The sequence below is a fragment of the Podarcis gaigeae genome (assembly GCF_964106915.1).
Source record: "Podarcis gaigeae genome assembly, chromosome: 2".
In the NCBI taxonomy this organism is placed as follows: Eukaryota; Metazoa; Chordata; class Lepidosauria; order Squamata; family Lacertidae; genus Podarcis; species Podarcis gaigeae.
Window position 1 is genome coordinate 13453665 of NC_139679.1, and position 24903 is coordinate 13478567.

The following is a 24903-nucleotide window of genomic DNA, read 5'->3' on the forward strand; positions in this document are numbered from 1 at the left end:
GACCCTAATCCTGCGGAAAGCCATCTACAGTGGTACCTAGGGTTACATACGCTTCAGGTTACAGATGCAGGTTACAGACTCCGCTAACCCAGAAATAGTGCTTCAGGTTAAGAACTTTGCTTCAGGATGAGAACAGAAATCGTGCAGCGGCAGGCCCTATTAGCTAAAGTGGTGCTTCAGTTTCAGGAACGGACCTCCGGAACGAATTAAGTCCTTAACCAGAGGTACCACTGTAATTAGATTTCAATTTCATCCTGACTTGTTTTTAGGAGGTAATTTAATTCTTGTTCGATTTTATACCAATGTTATATATTTTCTGTTAGCCGCCCTGAGCCCAGTCTCGGCCGGGGAGGGCGGTATATAAATAAAACTTGTTTATTATTATTGGGTTGCCCTGGGCAAGTTGAAGGACTAATCTAATTAATTAACTAATTCATATATTTTTTAAAAAATTAGGAGTCATTAAACAAATGCAAAGAAACCAGCCAATGCAGAACCCACGTGCCAACTAAGGCTGTGGGCGCGCCGACATGGCTTTCCAGGGCTTAGTCCCCGCCCCGTCGCTGACGTCATTCCTGGGAAATCGAAATTCTCGGCGGCTCTTCCTCCTTCGGGTCGCCCCTCCCTCCGCGCCTAAGGGCCGCCGGGGCTTTTCGTCCAATCGCGCAGAGCGGTGGGCGGGGCAGCGCCCCTTGCCCCGCCCACCTCCCTTCCAAGCCGCCGCTTCCTCCAGCGCCGAGGGAGGCGAAGGCGCTCCCTGGAATTGCAAGCTGCGAAATAACATTTCTCCAAGGCGGCTGAGCGCCGGGTCTTGCGGTTTTGCACCGGTAGGAGAAATGTGTGGGCTGCGGGGGCGGGGGGGGGCGCAGAGGGCCAGCTTGGGATCGGATGAGTGTAGGGGGGTGGGAGTCATAGAGTACACCTAGACAGGTGGATCTGTTGATCTGCCAGGTGGACCTAGAGATCTTGGGATCTGTTTCCGCTTTGGCAGAAGATCGCGGCTCTCTCAGATACCTGAGCTGCTTGCAGTAAGTCGGCAAGGATTTCTGGCTTCCAGCTGCTTCATAGTAGGAATCGCAACCACGACGACACCCCGCCCAAAAATGCATTATATTGCTGCGAAGTCCAGAAAAATAATAATAAAAAGCTTGTGCATCTAGAACCACGGGGCGATGAGCTCTATTCGCTCCCGCAATTCAGCAAATAAACCCCTGAGCTCGGGATTTTTAAGTTGAAAGCACGGTATCTGAAGGTATAGGGAAGTTTGTTTTAAGGCGTAATGTTTTATTATGTTTTATGTATGTATGTCTGTGGCTTTTCCTGAGACCCCAAACCATTGCAGAAGTCTTAGGTAAAGGGACCCCTGACCATCAGGTCCAGTCGTGGCCGACTCTGGGGTTGCAGCGCAGTTTCTAGGTCATGTGGCCAGCATGACTAAGCCGCTTCTGGCGAACCAGAGCAGCGCACGGAAACACCGTTTACCTTCCCGCCAGAGCGGTACCTATTTATCTACTCGCACTGGTGTGCTTTCGAACTGCTAGGTTGGCAGGAGCAGGGACCAAGCAACGGGAGCTCACCCCGTCGCGGGGGTTCAAACCGCCGACCTTCTGATCGGCAAGTCCTAGGCTCTGTGGTTTAACCCATAGCGCCACCCGCGTCCCTTCGCAGAAGTCTCTGAACACAACAAAACAAAAATGCCTTGACCAGAAGGTACCGTAACTTCAGGAAGCTCAGGGAAGGGGACTTTTCCTTCCATCTCACATTGTTCAGGAAACTGCACCCCAGCCTCTGGAAAGTGTTCTACCTGGGGTCACACAGGTGGTCCTGGCGAGGTGGAAAAGGGATGGGAAAGTCCTCCTGTGAGCTTGCTTTGTTTTAGGATTCCAGTCAAGGGCAGGTAGCATCTTCAACTAAGCGCAATTTCCCGAGTGGGTGGTCTGCCCCAGGGCCCCCTTGCTCAACGTTGCAGCCAGAAAATGGTGATACAGGGGCAGAACCAGATGCAGGAGAGTTCTGCAGAACCAGCTGGCAATTGCAGACATTGCTTTTTTTGTTTGGGGAACTTGCATTTCCCTTGTGACACGGAGCCCCATAGCTAAGGTTTCCTTAAATTAAATGCAGAGATATTGTGGCGCCATTTAAGACAGAATTCAATTATCTTGAAGCTCTAAGTGGAAAAGTCTTTTCCTCTCCCCCCCCCCCAATGTCTCTCACAAGTAATTCTATCTCTCCTTCTCCTTTCAGACTCCATTTATACCTTATCTCCCTCCCCCCCACGCCCCCTGAAAACTTCCAATTTGTTTAATCCCTCCTGTCTGGACCTTTTACATTCACCTCTGCCTCCCTTAGCATTTGTGATCTCTTCTCCCCTTTCTTTCTGTTTCCAATTTGGAACAGAACATGCTTTTCCCATTTTTCTTTGTTATATAATAAATAATAAAAAAATTATTTATACCCCGTCCTTCCTGGTCCAAAAACTGTGCTCAGGGCGGCTAACAACAAATTTAAAACACTTAAATGTAAAAGCAGCATAAAATACAGTATAAAAACATGAATAACAATAAAATTCAAAGTTCAGAAATCAATTTAGGGAAAATCCATCTCATAACCATTAGATAATCCCCAGGGCTAGCTGGCTGAATTAGTCCTACTCGGGCCAGCGAGGAGGTCAGGAGAGAATTAGCTGTGGGGTCTCAGAGCAGGTAATCTTCATAAAAGGGGAGGGGGAGAGAAGGGAAATAAAAGATCAGGCTGAATTCAAATTAAAAGCCAGGCGGAATAGCTTTGTTTTACAGGCCCGACGGAAGGAGGTTAAATCCTGCAGGGCCCTAGTCTCATGGGACAGAGCATTCCACCAGGTTGGAGCCATCACTGAAAAGGCCCTGGCCCTAGTGGAGGATAGTCTGACTTCATTAGGGCCCGGGACCTCTAAACTATGGTTATTCATGGACCCTAAGGTCCTCTGCGGGGCATACCAGGAGAGGTGGTCCCGTAAATATGTTGTTAAGAGGGGGTTTTTTAGGGTGGGGGGAGGAAGCAGGCTGTATGTGAGAACCTTGGATTCAGCGAGTATTAAAATATAAACCAGACTAGCCTCCTGTATTGAGGCGACAGCCCGGGCCAGGGGTAGGCAACCTAAGGCCCGAGGGCCGGATGTGGCCCAATCGCCATCTCAGTCCATGTTTTTACATGAGTAGAATGTGTGCTTTTATTTAAAATGCATCTCTGGATTATTTGTGGGGGGCATAGGAATTCATTCATTTCTTTTCTTCAAAATATAGTCTGGCCCCCCACAAGGTCTGAGGGACAGTGGACCAGCCCCCTGCTGAAAAAGGTTTCTGACCCCTGTGCTAGAAGAACGGGATGCAAACGTTTTGTATATTCCAATTTCTTACTATAACATGCAATCTGTTAAATTATTTTAATCTGAGCAATTCACAAATAATGGATGCAATATTGCACTATGAATATTGCTTTTTAATTCTTGGCTCTGCAAATTTCCCTTCACTAATAAAAACAGCAACAATAAAATGCTAACATTAAAAAGAGACTTCAATTTGACCTCTGAATCGGAAATCATGACTGAGTTATGCTCAGTTACCAAAGTCTGTTACCATGAGATTTAAGCAACTCTGCCGGTTTTCAGAGTCGAAAACTAAAAAAAATATATAGTCCGGCCCACCACATGGTCTGAGGGATGGTGGACTGGCCCACAGCGATGGGCCATTAAGGGAAACAAAAGGAAAAGAGCTCTGTGTCAAACACCAAATGGGTGGGATGATAGATAGATGATAGATAGATAGATAGAAGCCTGAGTTTAGAGCCGAGTTGCAGTGATGTGACCTAGAAGTTATAGCAGTAAGCTCGAGAGTCAGAGCAACGTTTGAGAGGGATGTGTGATTTCTGTTTGACTCCCAAGGCTGCGTCGATGGAAGGAACAAGACCCTTTGTGGATGTGAATGTTGGAAACCCCTCCATCATAGGCTCAGGCTGTATATATGTGTAAATAAACCCTATATCCGGGACGCGGGTGGCGCTGTGGGTTAAACCACAGAGCCTAGGACTTGCCGATCAGAAGGTCGGCGGTTTGAATCCCCGCAATGGAGTGAGCTCCTGTTGCTCGGTCCCTGCTCCTGCCAACCTAGCAGTTCGAAAGCACGTCAAAGTGCAAGCAGATAAATAGGTACCACTCCGGTGGGAAGGTAAACGATGTTTCCATGCGCTGCTCTGGTTTTGCCAGAAGCAGCTTAGTCATGCTGGCCACATGACCCGGAAGCTGTACGCCAATAAAGCGAGATGAGCCAATAAAGCCCTCGGCCAATAAAGCGAGATGAGCGCCGCAACCCCAGAGTCGGCCACGACTGGACCTAATGGTCAGGGGTCCCTTTACCTTTAAACCCTGTATCATGCAGATAGCACACTCTCACAAAGCCCGGAACCCCTGGAATCTCGCACCACTCAGTGATTAGGATGGCGTGCAACAACAATAACGTTTTTGCTCACTTTCTTCCTTCAACATGTCCTCTGGTACTTTCACTTCAGAGGAAGGAGACCTTTCTTCTTGGCTGCCTTCCTTCTTGCTCGCCAGGAGTTGCTGGCATGGCTCGTGGCCAGGGAAGAAAAGCAAGGAAGAAAAACTGGGCAGGCGGTGGCACTGAGGCAAACTGATGAGTCCTGTTCCACCATTTGAGAAACAGCATTTTTAGATTTATGGGTCAAGTGGGCTGTGGTTGCTCCGTTTGTTCTGTGGAAAACCCTGGGTTTTGGTGCTTCCAGGCTTGTTGTTGCAAGCAGGTAATTTTTTTTTCTTAATCGGTAGGGTTTTCTGCCAGAATAATTTGTTGTTAAGTCGTTTAGTCATGTCCAACTCTTTGTGACCCCCTGGACCATATCAGGCCAGGCACCTCTGTCTTCCACTGCCTCCTGCAGTTTGGTCAAACTCATGCTGGTAGCTTCAAGAACACTGTCCAACCATCTCGTCCTCTGTCGTCCCCTTCTCCTTGTGCCCTCCATCTTTCCCAACATCAGGGTCTTTTCCAGGGAGTCTTCTCTTCTCATGAGGTGGCCAAAATACTGGAGCCTCAGCTTCAGGATCTGTCCTTCCAGTGAGCACTCAGGGCTGATTTCCTTCAGAATGGAGAGGTTTGATCTTCTTGCAGTCCATGGGACTCTCAAATGTCTCCTCCAGCACCATAATTCAAAAGCATCATTTCTTCGGCGATCAGCCTTCTTTACGGTCCAGCTCTGGATGAAATCAGGGTTGGGTGGGTAGGGGACTGGAAGAATGATGCCAACAGAGACGTGTGGACGATGTGAAAACTTGGCATTCATCCTGCAACTGACACCCATCTGGAAGCACCTTCCTTTGCCCCATAGGGAGAAGAGGGTGCAAGGCATAATGTGACTAGATAACAGTTGGCTGAATGATGCCCAGACAGTATCAATTGGTTTGAATTACTGGCTGACAACAATTGCTTTGAAAGCCATTGAGAGTTGAATTTGATACAGTCCTACGGCTTTGCATTTCTTATTTGTAATTTTCCTACTGCATTTTAACTACTATAAACCATTTTGATATTTTTTAAGAATGAAATTGCAGTATACAGTTTAAAAAACCAAATAAATAATCTGATCTCTGCATAAGTAAATCCCTTTGACTGCTTTTAAACCCTGTTGGGTTTGAATAGGCTGTTGTTGAGAACTTAACTTTTGTGTTTCTGAAAGTCTTATGGTATCCGTTTGCTGCTTATTGTTATTATTTGTTTGGTTTGAATTGTCCCGTCTTCCTCCCTACCCCCGTTGCTTGGCATTTTTTCTCCTTGGTTTCACATCTCCTTTTAGTTTTCGACTCTGAAAACTGGCAGAGTTGCTTAAATCTCATGGTAACAGACTTTGGTAACTGAGCATAACTCAGTCATGATTCTGATTCAGAGGTCAAATTGGAGTCTTTTTTTAATGTTAGCATTTTATTGTTGCTGTTTTTATTAGTGAAGGGAAAATTGCAGAGCCAATAATTAAAAAGAAATATTCATAGTGCACTTTGTGAATTGCTCAGATTAAAATAATTTAACAGATTGCATGTTAAACTGTACAAGTATAAAGATAAATATATATAGTAAGAAATTGAAATATGCAAAACGTTTGCATCACATTCTTCTAGCACAGGGGTCAGAAAACTTTTTCAGCCGGGGGCCAGTCCACTGTCCCTCAGACCTTGTGGGGGGCCGGACTATATTTTGAAGGGGGGGAAATGAACGAATTCCTATGCCCCACAAATAAGCCAGAGATGCATTTAAAATAAAAGCACACATTCTACTCATGTATCCTGCCCATGTCCTAGCATAATGGAAGAAGAACAATAAAATACTTACAGTTTGCTGTAAGGATAAAATTCAAAAATTTTTATATGTCCCCTAAAAGCAAATTATAGGCCTTAGGGCAGGTTACAATAATTAAAACACAATGTTAATATTAAAACACAACAAACAACTTACAATTACAGAAATAAAGTGGGTCTTTAAAATATGCCTCTCAGGTGTCAAAAGCCAGGAGAAAGAAGTGTGTCATCATTCACCAAAAGCTGTACAGTCGTACCTTGGATCCCAAATGCCTTGCGAGTTGAACATTTTGGCTCCCCAACGCCGTAAACCTGGAAGTGTGTGCTCCAGTTTACAAGCATTCTTTGGAACCCAAATGTCAGATGCGGGTTCCGTGGCTTCTGATTGGCTGCAGGAGCTTCTGTAATATTTACAACGAGATGAAGGTTTAATTTTTGGAACAATAAATTTTCAGAGTAGTTTTTACAGTTAGATAAAAAATGACTGATTTGGTTACACTATTAGAAATACATAGACAGATAATTATGAAATTATTGTGAGGTTTAACAAGTTAACTGTTTATATTGGGACAGCTTTTCTGCTGTACTTTATTGGAAGAAGAAAAATAATCATTTCCTTTATAACAATTTAACAATTTATTTAACGAAAACAGTAACATTATAGCATATGTATCCATGTTTGTTAACTGATGTGCTTAAATGGTGTAAAACACACACACACACACACACCTTAGACTGAGTTTCAGCACACATGAAAAACTTAAAACAAATCCTTATTTCCTGACGAATGGCCGTTGGATGATAATGTAACTTAAATAGAAAACTATCTTTAGAAATATTTTTTCCTCCAAAAGCATTTAATTTTGAAAATCCAATTTAAATTTTGAAAATCTGATTTATATTTTAAAAATTGATTTAAATTTTGAAAATCTGATTTTAAAAAATCATTGATTTTTATCCACCCTGCATTGTTTTTAGACTTATGTACAGTGGTACCTCGGGTTAAGTACTTAATTCGTTCTGGAGGTCCGTTCTTAACCTGAAACTGTTCTTAACCTGAAGCACCACTTTAGCTAATGGGGCCTCCTGCTGCTGCCGCGCTGCCGGAGCACGATTTCTGTTCTCATCCTGAAGCAAAGTTCTTAACCCAAGGTAATATTTCTGGGTTAGCAGAATCTGTAACCTGAAGCGTGTGTAACCCGAAGCGTATGTAACCCGAGGTACCACTGTATCTTTAACCATCAGCTATCCACTTGCCAATACCTGCACATTCAATATTTTAGCATCTGCTGTATATACAAGTGAGGTTACTCCACAAATGATCCAATCCACACTAAATCAGTAATTATCATTTCTAAAATAATTCTCTTTCCATCTCTATATATGAAAGCCCAATAGTTCACTTTTGCTAGGTGTTTTCCCTTTTATTCTTATCTGCGCAGTTCGCTGCGTCCAAGCTTCTGTCCAAACCTCTTAAGTTTCCGGCCCAAACATCTCTTCTCGTCATCTGTTGTCCATTCTAAAATAGGACCTGTGACTTGCAGTTTCTTTTTTCTTTTTTAATATTTTTTATTAACCGGCCAATCAAATCAAATTAAATCACATCATATAAATTCCGAATTAAAAAGCCGAATTTTAAATTTTGTTGGGGGTACCCATATTTCAAGATCCGAAGGTGGATTCTGATCATCTTCTTGCTACTGTGTTAATGTCCAAATCAGTCCAAATCAATCCAAACAGAGTTCATAATTCTATCCAGTCTTACCTTGCTGTCTCCACATCACATCTTGTTCATATATTTTCTCTTTTTTCTTTATGATCTCTTCTGATAGTCTCCTTAAGCCGATAGGTAAAGGTAAAGGTACCCCTGCCCATACGGGCCAGTCTAGCCAGACTCTGGGGTTGTGCACCCATCTCACTCAAGAGGCCAGGGGCCAGCGCTGTCCGGAGACACTTCCGGGTCACGTGGCCAGCGTGACAAAGCTGCATCTGGCGAGCCAGCGCAGCACATGGAAACGCCGTTTACCTTCCCGCCGGTAAGCGGTCCCTATTTATCTACTTGCACCCGGAGGTGCTTTCGAACTGCTAGGTTGGCAGGCGCTGGGACCGAGCAGCGGGAGCGCACCCCGCCGCAGGGATTCGAACCGCCGACCTTTCGATCGGCAAGTCCTAGGCGCTGAGGCTTTAACCCACAGCGCCACCTGCGTCCCCGATAAACACCAATAATAATCCTGTGTGAATTTTCCCGTTCTTCCAATCCTCAAATCGAGATGGTTTCCGTATATCATCGTGACTTGCAGTTTCTCTGTTCGCTATGAAGGACTCCTTTCAAACTTTTCATGTTCTGACTTGCTTCCTCAGGCATTGTCAGCTGTGAGGAGCCCAGTCTTGCCCCTTCCGCCAGCAAACATGTCTCAGTGGCAACAGATCCAGAAGCTGGAGGGATCTTACCTGGACCAGGTGCACTACCTTTATTCTGAAGACTGCCTGCCCATGGAAGTACGAGAGTACCTTGCCTATTGGATCGAGGAGCAGAACTGGTAATGCCACTTGGGTCGCTGCCAAGAAAGGAAACTCCCATTTCCTGGCTATTTCTCGCCCCCCAACCACCACCATTACGGGTTCTCCACCATTTTGGCTTCTCCATTGTGTATGGTTGACACCATACATTTAACACACTATGATATACCCAGGCCATTTCCACACCCCCCCCCCCCAGCCGTAACTCAGTTCTGGCACCTCTCAGGTGAGCTCCATTGCCATTACAGTGGTGCCTCGCAAGACGAAATGAATTCGTTCCGCAAGTTTTTTCTTCTTGCGAGTTTTTCGTCTTGTGAAGCACGGTTTCCCATAGGAATGCATTGAAAATCAATTAATGCGTTCCTAGGGAGACCGCCTTCAGACCAGGTCCGGGGACAATCTGTCCCCGGACCTCTTCTGAAGGCTGGCGGGGGGAGAAGGACTTTTCTCCCCACCGCCAGCCTTCAGAACAGCCTTCTGAAGGCTGGCGGTGGGAAGAAAAGCCCTTCTCCCGCCGCCAGCCTTCAGAAGAGTTCCTGCAGGGCTGCCTAGGCTGCGGATAGCAGCCTGCTGCCCGGTGCGAGGGACGCTCTGAAGCAGAGTGCCCCTCGTGCGGGGCAGACATTCGCAGCTTGGGGAGCCCTTCAGGACTTCCCCGCAGGGCTCTCCAAGCTGCGGATAGCAGCCTGCTGCCCCGCACGAGGAGTGCTCTTAAGCAGAGCGCCTCTCGCGCGGGGCAGACATTCGCAGCTTGGGGAGCCCTGCAGGACTTCCCCGCAGGGCTCTCCAAGCTGCGGATAGGGGCAGCAGGCTGCTATCCGCAATTTGGAGAGCCCTGCGGGGAACTCTTCTGAAGGCTGGCGGGGGAGAAGGGCTTTTCTTTCCACCGCCAGCCTTCAGAACAGCCTTCTGAATGTTGGCGGTGGGGAGGAAAACATTCCTTCCACCGCATGCCTTCAGGACAGGTCCGGGAACAGAGGAGAAGGCGGCACTTCGCTTCCCCGCTGTCCCCGGAGATTTCCCTATGGGCTTTCGTCTTGCGAAGTCTCTAAAAAATCGGAAAACCCTTTCGTCTTGCGGGTTTTTCGTTTAGCGAGGCATTCGTCTTGCGGGGCACCACTGTATAAGAGAACAAGGGACGTGTTCATGGTCAGTTCCGGCACTTCTTTTTTTAAATAAAAAAATACCACTTGATAACCCCCCAAGAATTATGGGAGCTCTGCTTTGTCATGGATGCTGAGAGTTTTTAGGAGGTTGGAAATTGATGGCTGAAATACCATATTTTTGGCTTTATAAGACTCACTTTTTCCCTCCTAAAAAGTAAGGGGAAATGTGTGTGCGTCTTATGGAGCGAATGAGGTCCAGCTCCGACCTGGCGGTTCCCTCACTGCGAGAGGCCAAGTTACTGGGAACCAGGCAGAGGGCCTTCTCGGTAGTGGCGCCCGCCCTGTGGAACGCCCTCCCACCAGATGTCAAAGCGATAAACAACTACCTGACATTCAGAAGACATCTGAAGGCAGCCCTGTTCAGGGAAGTTTTTAATATGTGACATTTTAGTGTATTCTTCATCTTTGTTGGAAGCTGCCCAGAGTGGCTGGGGAAACCCAGCCAGATGGGCGGGGTACAAATAAATAATAATAATAATAATAATAATAATAATAATAATAATAATAATAATTATGCAGGCTGCGCAGCTATCACAGAAGCCAGAACAGTCACTTGCGCAGCGATCCCTCTTGCTGTTCTGGCTTCTGAGATTCAGAATTTTTTTTCTTTCTAGTTTTTTCTAGCGAAAAATATGGTATTTTTGTCTTTTCGTATTGTACTGTTTTGTTTTGTTTTATTGAGTTATGTGCTGTGTGTTTTATTTTGTTGTGTTTTCTTTGTGTATCTGTGTAGTTTATAAACCAATAAAGACTGATTTTTTTTTAAAAAAGAGAGAGTTCTTAGGAGATGCCCCGATTCCATTCACGGAGCTGCAATTCTCAAAGTGGTTTAACAATCGATACCTCTTCACAGGGAACACTGAGAATTGTAGCCCCATGAGGGAAGCAAAATTTTATGTTGTGTTGTTCCCATTCCTCACCCACACACCCTGGAATTTATTTGCTGCCTCACCCCCCCCCCCATTTCCCCCATCAAATGGCAGTGACTCTGTCACTGGGAGTCCCAAGTGCACAGTACTGTGTCTCCTCACCAGCTGCTCCTGGTTTGGACAAGTAAAGCACCCTTGTGGCCAAGGTGGATTTGATTTAAATCACTAGTCAGTAGGACTTTATTCCAATTATTATTATTTTTTACAGAAAGACTCATTCTTGCTGGTATAATCTTAATATTTACAACCAGATGAAAGTTTCATTTTTGGAGTAATAAATTTTCAGAGTACAGTGGTACCTCAGGTTACGTACTTAATTCGTTCTGGAGGTCCGTTCTTAACCTGAAGCACCACTTTAGCTAATGGGGCCTCCTGCTGCTGCCGCCGCACCATCACTGCATGATTTCTGTTCTCATCCTGAAGCAAAGTTCTTAACCCGAGGTAATATTTCTGGGTTAGAAACCTGAAGCATATGTAACCTGAAGCGTATGTAACCCGTGGTACCGCTGTCGTTTTTACGGTTATGACTCCCATCATCCCTAGCTTAGCAGGACCAGTGGTCAGGGATGATGGGAACTTTAGTCCAAAAACAGCTGGAGGCCAAAGCTGGGAAACCTTGATCTACAGTCATACCTCGAGATGAATACGCTTCAGGTTAAGCATTTTCGGGTTGCACTCTGCGGCGACTCGGAAGTAACGGAAGGTGTTACTTCCGGGTTTTGCCGCTCGCGCATGCGTAGACGCTCAAAATGACGTCATGCGCAGAAGCGGCAAAACGCGCAGTCATGGATCCCGTTCACATTCAGAGGTACCACTGTATATCCTTGTTTTTGTGCATTTGAGCCAAGGGTTCACCCTCCCTTTGCCATTTCTCCTTTATTTGCCTTTCAGGAATGAAGCAGCACGATCCGACCCTTCGCAGGCTTGCAGCCTTTTCCACACCATGCTGGGGCTGCTCGACGATCAACTCGGACGTCTCGTTTTGGGGGAAGAAAACAATTCTAACATGGTCCTCAAGCACAACCTGCGCCGCTCCAAACTCAACCTACAGGTATGGGCCCGGGGTGTTAAGTTTTTATGCATGTTGGAGGGCTGAGCCGTAGGGAAACATCCAAACAAGAACTAACATTTCCCTGGGAAGAGAGGCCGTGGAGAAGGCAAAAGCATACAAAACTATAAAAACCAGTTTAAGACCCCAAAATCCATGTAAATGAAATTCTATATACAGTCGTACCTTGGTTTTCAAACAGCTTAGTTCTTGAACGTTTTGGCTCCTGAACGCCGCCAACCCAGAAGTGAATGTTCCGGTTTGCGAACGTTCTTTTGGAACCCGAACGTCGGACAGGGCTCCCAATTGGCTGCAGGAGCTTCCTGCAGCCAATCAGAAGCTGTGGTTTGGTTTCCCAACATTTTGGAAGTTGAACGGATTTGCGGAACGGATTCCATTCGACTTCCGACGTATGACTGTAGTAGCACTGGTGCTATAAACAATGGCTTGGGCATCCAGTGTTTTCCATATACTGATGGAATCCCGAGAGTAGATTTTTGGGGGGGTTTGTAGAGGGAGAATCTCCACCCCCCCATAATTTGTATTAAATTTTCTGTTTTACATTTTAGAATATTCATTTAAACAGCCTTAAAACGACTTCCCTTCTTCTCTTTCCATGGTTCATCTTGCATAACATAAATTCCTACATATTTTACAAAAACTAAACCATTCAGTATGCCCTTGTTACATCCATCAAAACTTATTTACGCTGTTGAATTTATCTTAATGATGCCCACGTTTTCAAATATACACAATCTCTCTCTGATATTCCTTGTTTCGGTGGGCAGACAGCTCTGAAAAGAAATCAGTGAAGTCTAAAAATCTTGAGAAGTAAACACAGTGCCTAAAAATGTGCAGTCCAACTGCCACATTTAAATACAGCATAATACCTGAGATTAAAATCACATATTTTAAAAGGTCTGTGAGAACAAAAACAACAACAAAATCCTGGCAGAACTCAGTTTTGTGGCAGGGCATTTGGCAACTGAGAGGCCTCTGTTGAGAAGGCCTAGAATTGTACTGTTGTTGTGTCTTAGATTTCTTATCCACTCAATGCAAAATTAAAGTTTAACGAAGTTTGAGAAACATTTATTGATTACAGTGGTACCTCAGGTTACATACGCTTTAGGTTACTGACTCCGCTAACCTAGAAATAGTACCTCAGGTTAAGAACTTTGCTTCAGGATGAGAACAGAAATCATGCTCTGGTGGCGCAGTGGCAGCAGGAGGCCCCATTAGCTAAAGTGGTGCTTCAGGTTAAGAACAGTTTCAGGTTAAGAATGGACCTCTGGAACGAATTAAGTACTTAACCCGAGGTACCACTGTATATGGAAAAGAGCTGTGTAGAACCGAAAACGCTGGCAGCATTAAGATACATTCAACAGAGTGAACAATTTTGGATGGATGTAAACAGTGATTTGAATGGTTAGAGTAAAATATGCAGGGATGTATGTGATATGTAAAATGAACCATGGAAAGAAAAGAAGGGAAGTCACTGGATATTCTAATATTTGTAAAATGTTTATTTGAAATTGTGAAACAGAGAATTTAATAAAATTATTACACACAAACACCCAAAAGTGCAAAATTAAAATTGGTTGAAACAATTTCATAATCGGAAGAATGGGATGAGTCTGTATGTATATGTGCATTTGTGTGTGTTGTATTGTGGAAAAAGCCTACGTGGACTGAAGCCCACTTTATCGTATACGTTGAGATATATCTTTAATATCTTCAATATATTCTCAGTTGGCAGTCAGGGAGAGGTAAAGGTAAAGGGACCCCTAACCATTAGGTCCAGTTGTGGCCGACTCTGGGGTTGCGGCGCTCATCTCGCTTTATTGGCCGAGGGAGCCGGCGTACAGCTTCCGGGTCATGTGGCCAGCAGGACTAAGCCGCTTCTGGTGAACCAGAGCAGCGCACGGAAACGCTGTTTACCTCCCCCCCCGGGGCGGTACCTATTTATCTACTTGCACTTTGAAGTGCTTTCGGGCTGCTAGGTTGGCAGGAGCAGGGACCGAGCAACGGGAGCTCACCCCACTGCTGGGATTCGAACCGCTGACCTTCTGATCAATTCCTGTCCTCATCTTGGTATAAGGAAACATTTTTTCTATTTACAGATTTATTCTAGGCACAACCATATTTTGCTTGTCTCATTAAACAAGTGTTAAAGCCTTCCCACTCCTTTTGGACTACATCAATTGGTTTATTCCTTAATTATTTGGTCATTTTTGCGAGTTCCAAGTACTCGCTTAACTTTAATTTCCATTGTTCTCTAGCAGGGATTAAATGAATGAATGAATGAATGAATGAATGAATGAATGTGTGAAGTACCTCCTTCTCCTGTCAGTACTGTAACCGGATTGTTGCAGCATGCTTGCATGTCCTTTTGGGTCATTTTGCTGTGGCCTTTCCTTCCAGGCCAAGTATCAAGATCATCCAGAGCAGCTGGCTAACTTCATCGATGGCTTGCTGAGAGAAGAGCAAGGGATCCTCGCAGAAGCCTTGGCCGGGTCGCGGGTAAGAGAAACTCGCTTATAATAAAATAATAGTAATTGATTATTTATACCCCGCCCATCTGTCTGGGTTTCCCCAGCCACTCTGGGCGGCTTCCAACAGAACACTAAAATTTGTTGTTGTTTAGTTGTGTCCGACTCTTTGTGACCCCCTGGACCAGAGCACACCAGGCACTCCTGTCTTCCACTGCCTCCCGCAGTTTGGTCAAACTCATGCTGGTAGCTTTGAGAACACTGTCCAACCATCTTCTTCTCTGTCGTCCCCTTCTCCTTGTGCCCTCCATCTTTCCCAACATCAGGGTCTTTTCCAGGGAGTCTTCTCTTCTCACGAGGTGGCCAAAGTATTGGAGCCTCAGCTTCAGGATCTGTCCTTCCAGTGAGCACTCAGGGCTGATTTCCTTAAGAATGGATAGGTTTGATCTTCTTGCAGTCCACGGGACTCTCAAGAGTCTCCTCCAGCACCATAATTCAAAAGCATCAGTTCTTTGGCGATCAGCCTTCTTCATGGTCCAGCTCTCACTTCCATACATCACTACTGGGAAAACCAAAGCTTTTACTATAAGCGAGTAATAAGAGCAGTGATGTGTGGTTGACAGAAAGAAGAACAGGGAAGTATTCATGTAAGGTGCAGGTGGTCTGTCCCTTTTGAATTTGTTTTTCAAATTAATTTTCACAACAGTGAGGGCTAGAAACTTGGCTGACACCTTTGGGGCTCTACAACAGGCTTGCTTTCTGTGTGCGTGGAACTGGAGAAGATGGGCAATCCTAGGCACATACTCTCTCTGTGTGCCTTCTGCAGTGATGATCCTCAGCACCAGTGCATAGTTTCCAAGTCCGTCTCTTTTGTTTCCTCTCCCTCCCTCTGCAGGCACGGGTGGAACCACCCCCCAGTGCCTCTGTGGTCCTCAACCCACATCACAACATTGAGAGCCGGCTCGTGGATATGCGAAGGACTATTCAGGTGAGAGTGTGTGTGTAATACCTGCTGGGTTGCTTCCCTTTCGTTGCAGTGTTATTTGCAGGGATTTCCAATTCTCTGATGTGTTAATTCAACGGATCCTGTACGCCACCCATTTTGTGTGCAATATGCTGGGATCCTCTTCCTGACCCTGTTCATGCAGTAGATGCCAGGAGCTATAGCTGATATAAATGCAGTGTATTTGTACAGACCCCCTCCCCTTCCATGACCTGTTGCAGGGTTTAATTTAGTTTTTTGTATTATTATTATTATTATTATTATTATTATTATTATTATTATTATTATTGTTGTTGTAACGGGGTGAGCTTCCATTGCTCGGTTCCTGTTCCTGCCAACCTAGCAGTTCGAAAGCATGTCAAAGTGCAAGTAGATAAATAGGTATCACTCCAGCGGGAAGGTAAACGGTGTTTCCGTGTGCTGCTCTGGTTTGCCAGAAGCGGCTTAGTCATGCTGGCCACATGACCCGGAAGCTGTATGCCGGCTCCCTCGGCCAGTAAAGTGAGATGAGCGCCACAACCCCAGAGTCGGGCACGACTGGACCTAATGGTCAGGGGTCCCTTTACCTTAGGCTTCCTTTTCCCCCAGACATGTTGCTGGGTGTTCAGATGGCTCTCAGGGCATGAGCATATTTGCATAATATTTGCATATTGTAATTTTTTTAATAGAGGGATGCAAATGTAAGTGGTGGGTGACTGGGGTCTTCATCCCACTCTATCATTTTCATCCCACTATATCATTAAGAATATCAAAACCGTTTACAAAAGTATCTGCATACAATAAAAGCACACACGCAAAAATTAAAACTGTAGCTCATCAACTAACGGTCATGGAAAGATGGGTTCTTGATCGCCTGCGTAAACCTGCCAGAATCGAAAGGTTTTCAGCAAGCGTTTAGAGGTTGAAACAGAAGGCGCTTGCTGAATCTCTGCTAGAAAAGCTTTCTGCAGGCCTGGGCCGATGACACTAAAGGCTCTTATTTCCTGTTGATGTCAAAAGAGCCTCGCCAACTTGGGGCAGAGCCAACGTGCGGTTTGGTAAATGTGAAGCTTGAACGGAGCTTACAGAGAGAAATGCTTTTTTTCCTGAATAGCAAATACTTCCTGTAGCCCTATACAAATCGGTTGAATGTTGAAATGGTTAGGCCCCTATGGTAAATATCTCCTGGTCTAGGCCATTCCCCTGCTTAAGGGAAATGGGGAGGGGGCCCCTCAAAAGTAAATAATGGGGGACCCACCCCTACAACTTGACTTGGAATAGGCTTGGGAAAACGGATTGTCAGCCTCCCCCCAAGAGAAAACGTGTCGTTTCCGTTGGCTCCTTAGTCCAGTGCAAAGTTCAGACCCTGTTTGTGCCTGTTGATGTCTTCAGGAGCGCTGAGTGATCTGAGACTTCCCCCTCAATTTACCCGGTTGTGGAGGCGGCGACCTGATGTGAGGCCCTCAGATGCTGCCCCGACAGAAATCATGGGAATTTACTGGGGCAGTATTTGAAGGTGGCCTTTTAGAGGTCTTGCCATAACATCTCCCCCCTTGCTGTTGCCACACAGATCACAATGCGCTCCCTGTCCCACACACTTCAGTTTTTCTCTGACAACCTCCTGTTTTAAAAAAGGGAGTAGTTGCATCCCTTCACTTCTTCACTCCCGTTTTGGGAATAGGCAGCTGCTAGTCTGGCCAGAGTTGGTTGTTGTTGTTGTTGTTGTTATTTATTATTTATACCCCGCCCATCTGGCTGGGTTTCCACAGCCACTCTGGGCAGCTCCCAACAGAATATTAAAAACACAATAAAACATCAGACATTAAAAACTTCCCTAAACAGGGCTGCTTTCAGATGTCTTCTAAAAATCAGATAGTTGTTCTTCTCTTTGACATCTGATTGGAGGGCGTTTCACAGGGTGGGCGCCACCACCGAGAAGGCCCTCTGCCTGGTTCCCTGTAGCTTCACTTCTCGCAGTGAGAGAACCGCCAGAAGGCCCTCGGCGCTGGACCTCAGTGTCTGGGCTGAATGATGGGGGTGGAGACACTCCTTCAGGTATACTGGGCCGAGGCCGTTTAGACAACAGACAGGCGCTCGGTGTGGGAGTGGGCGGGCTCCTGTTTAGCCCTTACTCTTCAGGGTGGGTTGTCATGCAGGCAGGGCACCCCTGGTCCCACCTGTTTGGAGTTGCTTACTTTGACTGAGAATGCCACCTGGTTCTGCTCCATAGGGTCTGAAATGTTCCGTAGGCCATCTTGAAGATCTGCAGGATGCCTTCGACTTCCGTTACAAGACGCACCAGATGTTGGGTGAGGAATACAAGAAGAGTTCACCTAGTCCAGCATCCTGTTCTCCCAGTGGCCAATCAGATACCTTTGGGGAGTCTGCAAGTCCTCCATCCACCTGTGATTTCCTTCAACTGGTATTCAGAGACATGGCTAAGATTGGAGGAGAACTGTTCTCTTCAACTGTCCTTAATTGCTGGGGATGGTCTCTTTTAAAAACGAGACAACTTGCCCTGATTTCTCTTGCAAAGTCCACAATCTTTGCCGTCCTGTCTTCTGATTTCCATGCCACATGCCTAAAAACAGCTGGCAGGTGTGGGTATGTGGGTTTCTGTGTGCCGAACCATTGTGGTGTCTCTAATCTCCCAGCTTAGATTCTGTAGATGCCTCCGTCTTTCACATCTCCCCTTTACAAACTCTAGTTGGCTAGCCATGCCAATCTATTGTGGCAACAAATAAACAAAAAAATTAAATTGAGGCACTTTGAAGACTTATTTATTGATGGGACTTTTTGCAAAGCAAGGAAAAAGAGAGTTACTGTCACACCAAAACAGCGACTGAAAGCAAAACTCCCTGGAACTGAATGGGGTAACTGTGCCCCTGAAGGACCAGGTGCGCAGCCTGGGAGTCATTCTGGACTCACAGCTGCCCATTAAGGCACAGGTCAATTCTGTGTCCAGGGCAGCTGTTTACCAACTCCACCTGGTACGCAGGCTGAGACCCTACCTGCCTGCGGACTGTCTCGCCAGAGTGGTGCATGCTCTAGTTATCTCCCGCTTGGACTACTCCAATGCGCTGTACATGGGGCTACCTTTGAAGGTGACCCAGAAACTGCAATTAATCCAAAATGTGGCAGCTAGACTGGTGACTGGGAGTGGCCGCTGGGACCACATAACACTGGTCCTGAGAGATCTGCATTGGCTCCCAGTATGTTTCCGAGCACGATTCAAAGTGTTAGTGCTGACCTTAACAGCCCTAAACGGCCTCAGTCCTGTATACCTGAAGGAGTATCTCCACCCCTATTGTTCAGCCCGGACACTGAGATCCGGCACCAAGGGCCTTCTGGCAGTTCCCTCACTGCGAGAAGTGAGGTTACAGGGAACCAGACAGAGGGCCTTCTCGGTAAGCGGTGCCCGCCCTGAGGAATGCCCTCCCATCAGATGTGAAGGAAATAAGCAGCTATCTTCTCTTTAAAAGACATCTGAAGGCAGCCCTGTTTGGGGAAGTTTTTAATATTTAATGCTGTATTGTTTTTAACACTTGATTGTGAGCCACCCAAGAGTGGCTGGGGAAACTCAGCCAGATGGGCAGGGTATAAATAATAAATTATTATTATTACAAAATTATTATAAAGAACTCACAAAGGAAGCACATCCGTAATGTGCCTTGTGTTTCCTGCCTATCCTTGCTGGCTGGCGAGACACCAGGAACCGAACTTCCCCGAGGCAATAGTTGGCAGCTTCCGGTGGGTCCTTCTTGACTTGGAAGTAGCTACCGCCGACCTCACCCGTGGTATTAAATGCAATTTTTCTCTTGCAGGAAGCACGCTCACTCCCGAGGTTGCAGCCCAAAAAACACGGGCATTGCAGGACATGGTGAATAATGTGAACCGTTGCCGCAAAGTGAGTCTGAACACTGTCTTTCTCTCTCTCTTTTCCAGTGATATTTTATTAAGTTTCAACATTTTTAACACATGCAATAAAATCACAATTTCGTCTTTTCTCTTATTTTTTTTTTTTTACTTCTCATCCCATTTTCTCCCCTTCTGCTTCTCCCTATCTATCAAATCGTAGCCACAATATTATAATCTAATCGCTTCTGTGGCTCGTAGCTCAAATCCTGTTCTCGAGCTCATCGTACTATAGTCTTTCTTTAAACTGTCTGAGAAAGGCATTCATTCTTCCATGAAACACTCATCAGGAGATCCTCTTAATTTTGCCTGTCCTGCATCGTCTTTCTTACCCATTCTTCTTTGGTGGGAACTTCTTCTGCCTTCCATTTCTGCACATAAAGAATCCTAGCTGCAGTTGTTACATACATAAATAACACTTTTGGGGGGTACAGTGGTACCTCGGGTTACATACGCTTCAGGTTACATACGCTTCAGGTTACAGACTCCGCTAACCCAGAAATAGTACCTCGGGTTAAGAACTTTGCCTCAGGATGAGAACAGAAATTGTGCTCTGGCGGCGCGGCGGCAGCAGGAGGCCCCATTAGCTAAAGTGGTGCTTCAGGTTAAGAACAGTTTCAGGTTAAGAATGGACCTCCGGAACGAATTAGGTACTTAACCCGAGGTACCACTGTATTTCTGCCCCCAAAATCCCTAACAGAAATACTTCAGGGTTGTTGTTTTTTCCCATGCTAATTTTAAACATCTTTTTTTATCTCGTCATGTATCATTTCCCAAAACACAGTGGTACCTTGGTTGCCGAACAGCTTAGTTGTCGAACAAATCATCTCCCAAACACCACAAACCCGGAAGTAAGTGTTCCGGTTTACGAACGCTTTTCAGAAGCCGAATATCCGACGCAGCTTCCGCTTGAGTTCAGGAAATTCCTGCAGCCAATTGGAAGCCACACCTTCTAACAGTTTTGGCAGTCAAATGGTCTCCCAGGGTGGTTTAAATTTGAGAACCAAGGTACCACTGTTCCCTTGCGATGCAGCGTATTTTTCGCTCTATAAGACACACTTTTCCCCTCCTAAAAAGTAAGGGGAAATGTGTGTGCATCTTATGGAGCAAATGCAGGCTGCGCAGCTATCCCAGAAGCCAGAACAGCAAGAGGGATTGGTGCGCAGCGATCCCTCTTGCTCTTCTGGCTTCAGCGATAGCCACGCAAAGCCTCTTGAGCACAGTGGGAGCGCTCCTCCCTCTTCGCTCAAGAGGCTTTGCGTGGCTTTCTTGTTTCTTGTTTTCCTCCTCTAAAAACCAGGTGTGTCTTATGGTCCGGTGTGTCTTATAGAGCGAACAATACGGTATGTAGCTTTCTCAATGTCTTCACTGTACCAGGGGCTGTAGGACCCTCTCCAGCGATGCCTTGCCGCCTTTGCCACCCCACTTAGGCCTGTGTGTGTGGGTACACTCTTACTTATTCACAGTCTTTCTACCAGGAACTGCTGGATCGGATCAACGAGCTGCTAGGCCGCTCCGATACCTTGAGGGACTTTCTGCTGGCAGAGCTAGCGGTGTGGCAAGATTGCCAGCGGCGGGTGTGTGTTGGGGACAATTGTGACACCAGCTTGACAGAACTGGAGAAGTGGTGAGTCTCAATGGGAAGGTCTGCAGTAAGTCCGCCTGCACCTCCAGCCTGTGCTCCTACCATCTGTTTTGCTTCACCGTAGGTTCACCGGGAGTGCTGAGAACCTCTTCCATTTGTTGCTGCTGCTTCGCACCCTGGAGGAGCTGCGCCAGAAGGTGTCCTATGAAGGAGATCCCCTGCGGGTCCAGTTGCCCCAGCAGGAGAAGCGACTGAAAGAGCAAATTGCCTGTCTTCTGAAAAGGTGCCAAGAGGAAGGGAGGGCACCTGCCGAATAAGGGGAGACAAGGAAGAGTGAGTAGGGGGAGATTGTGGGTGCTGAAGATCTTTCTGCTTTCTCCCCAGTGCATTTGTGGTGGAGATTCAGCCTTCCATGCCATTGCCCAACCGCCGGCCTCTGGTGCTGAGAACCAGCAACAAGTTCTCTGTCCGTGCCAGGTGAGGAGAGAGGTCCTTAATCCGGCAGTGGCTTCCAGGTGGCGGCCATTTTGGAATGAATTAAAAACCACTGGGCAAACAGTTTGGGGTTCTCCAGTTGTTGTCAGGCTGCCATTGGCCCCAGCCAGCATGGCCAGGGGGCAGAGGCAGTTCTATCCTCCACCAGGGCCTTTTCAGTGATGGCTCCGACCTGGTGGAATGCTCTGTCCCAGGAGACTAGGGCCCTTCAGGATTTAACCTCCTTCCGTCGGGCCTGTAAGACAGAGCTATTCCACCTGGCCTTTAATTTGAATTCAACCTGATCTTTTATTTCCCTTCTCTTCCCTCCCCCTCCCCTTTTATGAAGATCACCCTCTCTGAGACCCCACAGCTAATTCTCTCCTGACCTCCTCGCTGGCCCAAGTAGGACCAATTCAGCCAGCTAGCCCTGGAGATTATCTATTTTTTTAAAATATATATATATATATATTTATTAAGGTTTTATAAAAAGGAAAAGACATAACAACCAAAGAAAAGAAGAAAAACAGAACATAATCAAAAATACACATAAAACAGCTCTGAAAGACTAGGTACAGGAAAAAACAAAATTCCACCGAACAAAAATAAAAATAAAAACTCCAGCTTTTAAAATCATACTTAATTAACTTTCTTTCTTGACTTCCTCACGCCTCCCTTTTTTGTGTTCCTCTTTACTCAATCAGATACCGCAAATCCTTACCCTCTTTCAAAACTCATTTCTAATTATTAAAATCATTCTATTATGTCTCCAATCTTTCCTCCTTATATGTAAACACCCTTAACAGATTATTTACTTTTGACATAATATAACTTTGGTCTTTCACCCTTTTTCTATTACATTTTTGCATATTTTTTCAAACTGTATCCCTAATGTCATATTATTTTCATATCCAACATCATTTTAACATTCATAAACTTTGCAGTGTTTCTGCAGATAATCTTTAAACTTCTTCCAGTCCTCTTCCACCGATTCTTCTCCCAGGTCTCGGATTCTGCCAGTCATTTCTGCCAACTCCATGTAGTTTATTACTTGCGTCTGCCATTCTTCCAAGGTGGGCAAATCTTGTGTTTTCCAATACTTTGCGATGAGTATTCTTGCTGCTGTTGTCGCGTACATAAAAAACATTCTATCTTTCTTTAACACCAATTGGCCAACTATGCCCAAGAGAAAGGCCTCTGGTTTCTTAAGGAAGGTATATTTAAATACCTTTTTCAGTTCATTATATATCATCTCCCAGAAAGCCTTAATCTTTGGGCACGTCCACCAGAGATGAAAGAATGTACCCTCAGTTTCTTTAGATTTCCAACATTTGTTATCAGGCAGATGATAAATTTTTGCAAGCTTGACTGGGGTCATGTACCACCTATAAATCATTTTCATAATATTCTCTCTTAGGGCATTACATGCCGTAAATTTCATACCGGTGGTCCACAACGTTTCCCAGTCAGCAAACAAAATGTCATGACCTATGTCCTGTGCCCATTTAATCATGGCTGATTTGACTGTTTCATCCTGGGTATTCCATTTCAACAGCAAGTTATACATTCTTGAAAGGATCTTAGTTTTAGGTTCTAACAGTTCTGTTTCCAGTTTTGATTTTTCCACCTGGAAGCCCAGTTTTTTATCCAAATTATAGGCCTCTCTTATTTGATAATAATGAAGCCAATCTCGCACTTTGTCTTTTAATTTCTCAAAACTCTGCAGTTTCAATTTGTCTCCTTCCAGTTCTAATATCTCCCAATATTTCGGCCATTTGGCCTCCATATTGAGTCTTTTCAGAGCCTTTGCTTCCATGGGTGACAACCACCTTGGGGTCTTATTTTCCAATAAATCTTTGTACCTTATCCAGACATTAAATAATGCTTTCCTGACAATATGGTGTTTGAAATTTTTGTGCACTTTAACCTTGTCGTACCACAAATATGCATGCCATCCAAAAGCATTGTTAAAACCTTCCAAATCCAAAATGTCAGTGTTCTCAAGAAGCAGCCAGTCTTTCAACCAGCAGAATGCTGCTGATTCATAATACAGTTTAAGGTCCGGCAGGGCAAACCCCCCTCTTTCTTTCGCATCAGTTAATATTTTAAATTTTATTCTGGGCTTTCTGCCCTGCCAGACAAATCTAGAAATATCTCTCTGCCACTTCTTGAAACAATCCATCTTGTCCACAATCTGTAAAGTTTGAAACAAAAATAACATTTTTGGCAATACATTCATTTTTATAACTGCAATTCGCCCCAACAAGGAAAGCTTCAAATTGGACCATATTTCTAAATCTTTTTTGACTTCTGACCAACATTTCTCATAATTGTCCTTAAATAAATTTAAATTTTTAGCCCTGGAGATTATCTAATTGATTTTTATTGTTATTCATGTTTTTATACTGTATTTTATGCTGCTTTTATAATTGTTTTAAAGTGCTTTAAATTTGTTGTTAGCTGCCCTGAGCCTGGTTTTTGAACCCGGAAGGGCAGGGTATAAATAAAATTTTATTATTATTATTATTATTATTATTATTATTATTATTATTATTATTATTATTAAGGCAGTGCAGCCATTTACACCCCACTGGGCACTGAGCTTAGGGGGCACTGCGGTACGTCACAACTTCGACCTAGTGAATTGAGCAGAACAGGAGGGAGGAATGGGGCGCCGGATTTTGGCCTTGCGCAGGGCGTTACTGAAATTTGAAAGACCAAAGCCAGCCGCTGCCCAGCGCAGGGATGAATTGGACTTGGGAGGCCAGCAACATCTTGGATGGTCACAGTTTCCGCCATCCCTGAGGTGATTGGATCAGGAGGCTTCTGCTTAGATGCATCCAAGAGACGTATTCAGCAAAGAACATTGCAATAAAAGCCACTGGATTTTAAAATGAGGGAGCAGGGAAGATTTGGTCCAGGACAGAGGCCTGCTGTCAGTGAGGCCTGGTGGTGGGGTTGTGGCAAGGCTGCCAACAGCAGGTAGCGCCAGATCCCACTAATTCTACATTTGCTCCCATCCTCCGTCCTGCTGAAAAATGGGGAGATTTAAGGAGGAAACAGAGCCAGGCTCACGCTTGCCCTTCCGGAGCGAAACTCCGCTGCCTGCAACTTTCGATCTCGTGGGTTATAACAAACTGTTGTTGCCACTTAATTCAGGCTCCTGGTGAAGCTCCTGGATCGAAACCACCCGATGGAGGTGAAGATAGAGATTGACCGGTGAGTTCCTTTTGCTGAAGTGCCAAGGTGTTTTCGTTTTATAGTCGCATGGGCAGGGCTGAAGATTTCAGCGGTGCGACTTGTGGGGAGGGCGTAGGGCTGGGTTATCTTCCGCTAAAAACTCTTTCTTCATCTCTTGCAGGAACGCTGCTAATTTGGAAAGGTAAGCAACAGCTGTGGAAAGGCAATGGAAAATAGTGAGCCTTGCCCATTGGGAGGCTGGTGGTGGGGTACAAGTT

The 24903-nt window shown here is 45.4% G+C and overlaps 1 protein-coding gene across 2 annotated transcripts in view; it reads left to right on the top strand.

Annotated features, from left to right (window-relative positions):
* The first annotated feature begins 693 nt into the window (after positions 1-693).
* STAT2 (signal transducer and activator of transcription 2) overlaps positions 694-24903 on the top strand; it is a 49306-nt gene continuing 25096 nt past the window's right edge. The window contains exons 1-12 of one of the 2 annotated variants that reach the window (XR_014561694.1): positions 694-827; positions 8699-8877; positions 11844-12003; positions 14422-14520; positions 15385-15477; positions 17702-17780; positions 19296-19378; positions 20865-21013; positions 21096-21254; positions 21356-21448; positions 24605-24664; positions 24807-24827. Coding sequence is in view for 1 of the 2 variants with exons in the window: in XM_083728835.1 (XP_083584961.1) it covers positions 8747-8877; positions 11844-12003; positions 14422-14520; positions 15385-15477; positions 17702-17780; positions 19296-19378; positions 20865-21013; positions 21096-21254; positions 21356-21448; positions 24605-24664; positions 24807-24827 (1127 nt within the window). In the remaining variant the exon portion in view is untranslated. The remainder of the gene's footprint in view (positions 828-8698; positions 8878-11843; positions 12004-14421; positions 14521-15384; positions 15478-17701; positions 17781-19295; positions 19379-20864; positions 21014-21095; positions 21255-21355; positions 21449-24604; positions 24665-24806; positions 24828-24903) is intronic. The other variant, XM_083728835.1, reaches the window with a different exon arrangement.